Genomic DNA, 8,293 nt, shown 5'->3' with positions numbered 1-8,293 from the left:
GGAGGTTGGTGAGCTTCTCTGCAGAGACTATTTTTTAAGTGGGGTGCCAGCACTGAGAAGCGCCCCTCCTTCAGTAGCCACCTGAATTCATAAAAAATAGTAGCCACAATTTATAAAAATTGAAGAGAGGAATGCATTGCCGATGGCGCTTCCTCCCTTGCCAGGAGCCTTTCCACCGAAGACCAAAACCCAGGAGGTGAAATTAATTGATTCTGCTGCCCGCAAATCTTCCGGCTGGTGGCAACTGACAGTTTCAACGCCACTTTCTTTTGTGCGGGTGACATGAGCGGCACCACACTCCGCCAGCCCTTTTTCTCTGAGGACTGGATTCGAGCCGGCTGCCTGGAGCCGCCGCCCTTCTTGCCAGCTCTGATGCGCTCTCCCTTTGTGTTTGCTAATTAGTTGCTAACAGCGCCGTCATGCAGACCTTGATGGATAAGCGCACCATTAACACCCAGACCCTGCAATTCACGTTCTAGCTGAGCAGGGGGATCAAGGCCAGCCCCAGCCTGAGAGTTGTAGGTTTAGCATTGCAGCTTTCTTTGAGGACCATTTTTGGGGACTTATTTTCTAGTCACGACACAGGACACACACCAACCGAAGTTTTTGTGTGTGGAATCAACTTCTCCACTTACCAGAGAAATCGATCAAGGCGCAATATTTGAAGAGGGAGGTTTAAACACTCTGTAGCTCAGAGAAAGTTTGTAGCTCTTCCGCCCATGAGATAAAACCTCACAATCCTTTGTTGATGGATATGCAGAAGTGAGTCCCGCTGGATGCATCTTAGTTCTATTACTAGCAAAACATTTGTGTCTAGTGGGGTTTACTCTCAGGTAAGTGTGTCTGGGATTGCAGTCTCAGGCAATCCCATTAACCTCAACGCGATTTACTTTTGAGCAGATAGGCACACAGGGGACTGAGCTGGGAAATCTGAAATATTCATTCGCCTTAATGAAGGGCGCTCGGTCCATTTAAGACTCGCCACTTTCCTCTGCCTAGAAAGCAAATTTTCTGTTCGCCTCATTTAACACCCTCGGCCAACCTAATCGCGGCGATTTATCGCGGCATTGTTGCAACTGTGTATTTTAAATCGGATTTATGTCTGCCCCTCCAGGCAAAGGCGATTCAGCGCCGATGGCTGAGCCCCGCCTCCCATTTACACAAATGGCTTTCCAAACGACCCATAATTTGTAGGTGTTATGGGGCTGGCTGAAGGGGGGTGGGGTAGGGGAGGTAAAGTAAGGTTGAGCTTCATTCAGTAGCCTTAAAATGCCAACCTGTATTGAGCGGTGATGCTGAACACCGACATGTTTAGAGTAGACCCATTGATTTCAGTGGGCCTACCCTAAACGGGACCAAGTCTGGCTTCTACCCACTGACTTTAAAGAAACCACCCATGTTTACACGGGAGTAAACTCGAGTGAGTTCCGTGAACCTTGTTTCCTTCTCACGTAAGCAACCATCGATATTTGATATTGATCTCTAGCAGTACAAGGGCCAGCTGCGAGCGTGGCACAAGCACAGTCTGAAATAAACGTTTATTCCTATTTATTACAGACAGGCATTTGTCCATAGCTTTAAATATGTACAAATTAATAGGGAAAGCGGTTCATCAGCGCTGCCATAAAGAATAAATGACCTCAGGCAATTCTGAAGTTGATATTCAGTTTGGGACATATTTTTGAAAGGTCAGCAGTGGGGGGGGGGGGGGGGGAGAAAAGCAACTTTCCTCGTCTCACCCATCCTTCTTCTGCTGCCCACTTCCCTCGCTCACATCGGCATTCCGACGCGGGCGCTGCCTGTTCCACAGAGGCTCCTTCACGCGTATGATTCATGGGACAATGTCAGGAGGGCGGCAGATGAAGGGGCGCGGCGGGAGGGTGAAAGCGACGGAAGTATCTGGACAGCTCTTGAAGCATTTGAAAATACACCCCACCCACCCACAAAATCACCACTTGATCATAGATAGAATCGTCACAGCATCCTCAAAATAAGAGGTTTGGAAAAGATAGAGGGTGTCAGTTTGTCCGGCTACGACACGCGCATACGTGCACTAAAGTAGAGGGATGAACTTCTGTCTTCAGATGGACACCCTGGGGCAATCGGAGCCCCAAATCCAGAAAGGTCGAAGCAGAGAAATAACCTTCCAATACACCCATCCTCACCTCCCGCCCTCCGAGTCCTGACGATTTCCTAATTTACAAGCTCTACTTTCCGCATTCCGACGACCCCCTTTCCTTCCCTGCGGGTCAGGCGGCGATGCCGCGAACCAGCCGCCGGGCAAGAAGGGGCCCCATACCCGGTCCCATTCCCCGCTGTCTTCTGCGGGCGACACCGTTATCGAGTCCGCGGCGCCTCCTCCAGGAGCCTCCTTTCCTCTCCGCCGCAGAAGCGCCCTCTGGGACTCGTAGTCCTCCCTCCCCGCGCTCTCCCTTCTCCGCGCCGAGCGGGAGACTACCTTTCCCATCCACCCCCGTGCCGCCCTCCGCGTTCCGCGGGCGGCGCCGAGCCGCCAATCAGGCGGCGTCACCATGTGTGCAGAACGCTCGGAGGATTCCAAATACATTTCCCTCCCCCGTTCCAAATGCGAACTCCCCTCTCCCTCCTGGCAGGGGTGCAGCTAATAATAAGCGCTTCGGGGAGGCTTTATAAAGGCGGCGCTGGAGGAGGCAAGTGTCATGAGGGTGGCAGGGCAGCGGAGCGGTGGCCGGGCAGCGTGAAGAGGCGGCTGGCGGGTGCTTTTATTTTTGGGAGAGCCGCTGGTGGTTTTCTTTCCTTGGCCGTCGCTGCTGCGGATCTGGAATGTTGCAAAGGAGCTCGCGGCAGCAGCCAAGCTGATCAGCGGCAGCAGCGGAGGCAAGCAGCGGCGAGCCGCGATCGCTGCCCTGCCCGAGCTCTCCGGGGCGATGAAGCGGCGCAAGCTGGCCGTGGCCGCCGGCTTCTGCATGTCCTTCCTGCTGGGCACTTTGCTCAACGTCCTCTTCATCCCGGCCTTTGATCCCCAGCAGCAACAGCAGCAGCTCAGCGCGGGCGTCACGCACTCGCTGGCGGGCTCGCCGGGGGAGGCGGGCAGCAGCAGCAGCAGCAGCAGCAGCAGCCGCCCCCTCCCCGAGGACCTCGCCCGGCAGATCCGAGAGCGCTACGAGGAGGTGCTGCGCTACCAGCCGCCTCGGGAGGCAGCTGCCGCCGGCGCTCGCCTGGCAGTGCGACCCCTGGAGCGGCGGCTCATGGATCTCGCTCCGCAGCGGCTCTCTTCCTCCTTGTCTTCTTCCACGGAGCGCAGCAGCAGCCGCCCCAAGCTGCCCGGACCCCGGGCTCCTTCTTGGGGCGGCGCGCCCTGGGACCACCCGCGAGCGCAGCTGGAGCTCTCGCTCGGCCCGCTGGCGCTCGGCTGCCGGGACATCGGCAACGTGAGCAACGTGCACTACCTGGGCTCGGGCTACACCAAGGCCGTCTACAGAGCCGTGCTCAACCGGAGCCTGGCCGTGGCCCTCAAGTCCGTCGATTTCGGCGGCCACGACATCGACAACTGCGTCAAGCTGTACGCCTCCTTGGAAGGCTGCTACCGCCTGGCTTCCTATAAGATCGCCAAGGAGATGGTCTTGTTGCAGAGGCTGCGGCACCCCAACATCCTCCAGGTAAATTGGGGGGGGGTCCCCCCGGTGTGAAGAATTGGGGTGGGGGGAGGTAGAGAGACGCAGACACAAACACTGGTTTTATTCTTTATTAACTGTGAGCGATCGAGTGGAGCAACCTAGTTAAACCTTGGGGTTGGATTTTTTGTTGTTGAGATCCTGCCTTATTAAAAATTGTTTAGACGTGTATTGCATTAGGGGGAAAAGGGGGAATTTTGAGAGGGAAGCCATTGTACTGCCAATTCCCGGCGGGGCTGTATTCTTTGCTTCTGGAATAATGATGTTTTAATTGGGCTCTCTTGGAACTGGCGGGTTTGTGGAAGGAGAGTTCATCTGCACCACAGTCCTCCTGACGCGTCAAGTTAGGGAAGTTTACCAGCGCGGTCGGCCACGTGCGACCTCTCGGTGTTGCTGCTCGCTCCTCCCAAGGCGAAGATGGCACCTAGGTGTGATTTGCAGTGTGATTTGGGATCGAGCCGTCTGGCAGCACATCCGAGACCCGTTTGCTTCTGGAAGTTCCCTTGCGATCTGTCCGAAGGCAAATATGCGCTGCCATGCTCTCCAACACAAGATTTAGTTCTAAAGCCCATTTTGGCCACCGATGAACTTCATTTGGAAATAAATCCTAGAGAGATGATACTTTGGGTGTGTGTGACAGAGAACTCTCTGAATTTGCACTTCCAGGAAAAAGTGAATAGGATCAGGATCAGGTCTCCTGATTTTGGCTAGACTGCTTTCCCGATCCTCGACACCTAACGCTGTCTCCTCACAAGGAAGCCCCAGTGAGTTTCGTGAAACGTGTCCTTATACAGTACTTAAGGTCCCGGCCTAAACTGCAGCTTAAATATTGGACGCACGAAGCTTAAAGGAACTCCTATGAGATTTGCTTCCTTACGTTAATGTGCCAATTAAAATGCTTTGATAAATCCCCAGGTTGCAGTCCTAAACGCGCAGACTTGGGAGTAAGCTCCATTGAGTTCAATGGGACTTCCTTCCGTGTATACATGCATAGGATGTTGCCGTTCCTCCGTGTGTTTCGGGGTCGGGATGCTTGAGACAGCTGTTCTGGGGGTATTTCCCCCAAACCTCTAATCCGATGGGGGAGAATGCTGGATAAATCAGAAATATTTGGCAGCTTTAATTGCGCTAGAGAGGGCCACAATCCTGAGGAAGCCCAAACTGGAAATATTCTAGTGGATTTAAGACCTCGCCTCCTCTTAAATTTGCTTTAAAAAAGAGAGGAAGTGCCGTAGCTCATTGGTACAGTCTGATTTGCGCTCCAAAGGTCTTTAGTTGAATCCTCAGCATCTTCAAGTAGAGCTGGGGTGGGAACCCCGCCTGAAATGTTGCAGCTCGTTGTGGAGACGATATTGAACTAAATGGATCAATGGTCTTCCTTGGTTTAAGGTAGCTTCGTAACAGAGATACACAGCTAGCGAGGTGGAGGCTTAGAGGAAATTCTCTCGAGAGCAGAACGTGCCAAGTTTGGGAGTCGCACAGAGTTCTTTATCTGTTGCTGCCCGATGATTTGTGCTGTGTCAACAGCCTGGATCAAGAAGAAAAGTTGAGGAGTTGGGGTAGGCAAATAGGACTTTTCGTATGTCGATTGGGGGAAACAAAGCCGCGACGGTGGCAGTCCCGCGTGTTCAAACCCGCGAGTGCCACAGTCGTGTAGAGGTGAGCGGGCGACGTGTTTTAGCAGCAGAAAGGAGGCAGAGACGTGTAGATCCCCCAACCAGCTCTCCGTTTTAATCTCTCTCTGAGCTGGAGACAGGGGAGTGCCAGAAACCCGGGAGAAATCGTGCGAGCTTTCAACAACTCTTGGGAGGTTCGGCGTCCCGTCGAATCGGTGTGGATCTTCTCTGAGATGAGGGGGTCGCGGGGTTCACAGCTCCGCCACGTCGGTTCTCTCAGTAGCGCGGCGCGCAGTGGGATTCTGCCTGAGCTTGCAGGTAGCACCCGAGCGCACCCGGAGGACTAGCGCCGTGAATGCCTAATTGGAAGAGAACCTTGGCTTTCGCTTGATGTAGAGAGCCGAGCTGCAGACTCGGAACCGCTAAGCGCTCGCTTTAAGTTGTGGATAGTCAACCGGGTGGCTGCGTTCAGCAAGACAAGGGGCCTGGATGACATCAAGTCGCAGTTCTTAGCCGAAGAGGGCATCGTGGCCGATCTTAGAACGAGCAGATTTGAATCGGGGATTTTAAATACTCGTATTAGAAAGAACCCCAGTTCCTCGCGGAGGTCAAGCCTCCGGATGGTGCCCGAATGTCTGTTCTCGGTGCTCCTCGGGACAGGGAACTCATACATTCTCCTGTTTTGTGCAAATATCCATCGGTTGATGTCTACGGGTAATAAATCACACCGTATTCTGGCAAACTGAATCACTTGCAAACTTCACACACACACACACACACACACACCCGCTGTGGATGCATTAAATCAAGCCTTCATTTTCTCCCGTTGAAATAGCACGGGATCTGAAAACGATTAAGATGGGGATCCTGTTCCCGCTTACTCGCGAGTAAACCCAGCGGAAGTCGATAGGAGTTCGTATGCGAGAGGAGCTTTATAGCTGCTGCTTCTTTTTCTTCTTTTTAAAAAAAGACCACCCGCTATAGTACAGTTGTAATACAGAACCACCAAAATAAAATATTGGTGAGTACGTGTGTGTGGAGGGGCAATCTGTCTAAACAAGAGTCTTGGCGGCCTGGATGCCAAACACAGGAGGCGGCGATCGGCAAAGCAGTTGAGCAAGAGCCTGTTCCAATCGGCTTGGGTGCCCCTGAGAACAGAGACTCTAGCCTGGAGGAACCACGCAGGCTTCGCAATTTCGAATCTTGGTTTCTTGACCCGGTTTGGCAATCGCTTCCCGCTCAGGAAGGAGAAAGAGAAACGGCTCATAGCTGCGATCCTGCCGGAGAGGGGGTGGGGAGGGCGGCGAGGAGTCGGGAGGGGAGATGACCCGAGAGAGGGGGGGGGGGGAGAAAGATCTCCCCTCTCCAGAAACAGCAGCGAGTGGAGAAGGAGGTCTCTGTTAGCAATTTTGACTCGGGAGCACATCAGATTGGTCTTGTCAAAAGCGCAGACAAGGCGGTCGATGGAGCTTGACAGCCATAGCTTCCCTCCCCACCCCTCTCTGTTGTTGTTTTTAAAGAGGACTTTGTTTCACCTTGTGTTTCTCGCTGGAGATGGATGTGCGCAAGTTCTTCCCCTTTGGGCCTGTCGACAATGTCATAGTCTCAGATAAAGGAGAGAGAGATTGAGACTCCCTGTTTGTACCCCTTCTTCCCTCCCCTTGCCACTGTTTGGCTGCCATCCTATGCCTGGGAATAATCCACAGTGAATCTGCTTGCTAATGGGTCTTGCTTTCCAAATCAACATGCACAAAACCTGATTGGAAACCCCTCTTCTCTCCCCCCCCCCCCAGCAATACCCCAGACAGCCTCTCATTCAGGCAGTTACATTTCCTACAGATGATCCCTTTTCAGGTCCTCGCTCAGGGCAGAGCCACTTCTTTGAACTAGCTCCAGTTTTGAGAAAAAACCACCCTTAAGGAAAAATCTGACCTGTCCTTGGGAAGGAAGGTTCGCTGAGTTGAAATGGGCTTACCCCGAGGAATACCAACCCTAGAGAATTCCCAGAGGCCAATTTATTGGGGCTTCAGGGTCTCTCCGACAGCCAGGATCCGACTTCATCTCAAGCTGTAGCCATCGCTTTCAGGCCTCTTTAAGGACTGTGCTTGTTAACAAGAGCTTATGTGGGCTTTTCGGTGGGGTGGGGGACCCACACAGAATTTGGCTGGCCTCCTCGCACAATGAAAGCTCGGCCTCTATAAAAAGCTGGGCATTTAGCTTCTCTCTCTGTAGACACCCAGCCGCTCTGCAGAGAAAAGATTTGTTTTGAGCGAGTCTCTTCCATCAGGCCCATGAAAATCAGAGGAGGCGCAATGAGCTGTTCCTCTGATTTGTAATTCCATGGAGCACGTCTCAGAAATGCCTATCTTCTCTTCCCCCTCCCCAGTTCCTTTTGTGAGCAAATATCCCGATGGGGAGGACCCTGAAAGGGAATCAAGGGCCATCCAGTTACCTCCTTTCAGAGCCTCTTTCTCCCGCCTTGGTCAATTACGACTTCATGGATTAAGTGCCACCCCAATTATGAGTAAATTTCATTTAAATAATCAGAACCATATTTGCCAATGGGGTTTAGATTGCTTTGGCTTCCTCGCAGGCTCAGTAAGGCTTGCTCAAGCAGGATCCCCAACACACCGGAGGGAAGGCAGATGTGAAACAAGAAGAACCGCCAGCATAATTTCATTTTTTAAAATCCTGGTGAAATGCAGGCAAGCGCTAAATGCTTCCTAAGGCATTACAGGCAAAGGATCTGAATAAAAAGGAAGCCAGTAGATCTAGCTGGATATTATCGTGGACCCACTCCCACAGATAGATCTATTGTTGCTCTGAGAGCTTTTGAAATAGCTTTTTCAGAGGATGTTTGGGGAGTGCGGCTCTCTGTTTTGTGTATTCAATATTCATGCTTTGAGAACACCCCCCCCCCGCCAAAGGATTTCAGTCAGCTTTGAGGTTGTATCAAGCTACAGATATACTGTGAACACTCCAGTCTGACTCTTTTCTGCTCCAAAATAGTGAGCAGCGACCTGT

General features: G+C 52.5%; 1 protein-coding gene across 1 annotated transcript in view; it reads left to right on the top strand.

The window, feature by feature from the left end:
• The first annotated feature begins 2,508 nt into the window (after positions 1-2,508).
• The window catches only part of PKDCC (protein kinase domain containing, cytoplasmic), a 43,171-nt gene continuing 37,386 nt past the window's right edge, over positions 2,509-8,293 (top strand). Inside the window, exon 1 of the mRNA XM_083433095.1 lies at positions 2,509-3,638. Within this exon, the coding sequence (XP_083289221.1) occupies positions 2,907-3,638 (732 nt within the window). The 5' untranslated portion in view covers positions 2,509-2,906. The remainder of the gene's footprint in view (positions 3,639-8,293) is intronic.

The sequence above is a fragment of the Podarcis tiliguerta genome, assembly GCF_965153285.1.
Source record: "Podarcis tiliguerta genome assembly, chromosome: 3".
Taxonomy (NCBI): domain Eukaryota; kingdom Metazoa; phylum Chordata; class Lepidosauria; order Squamata; family Lacertidae; genus Podarcis; species Podarcis tiliguerta.
This window is presented reverse-complemented; position numbering and strand designations above follow the sequence as displayed.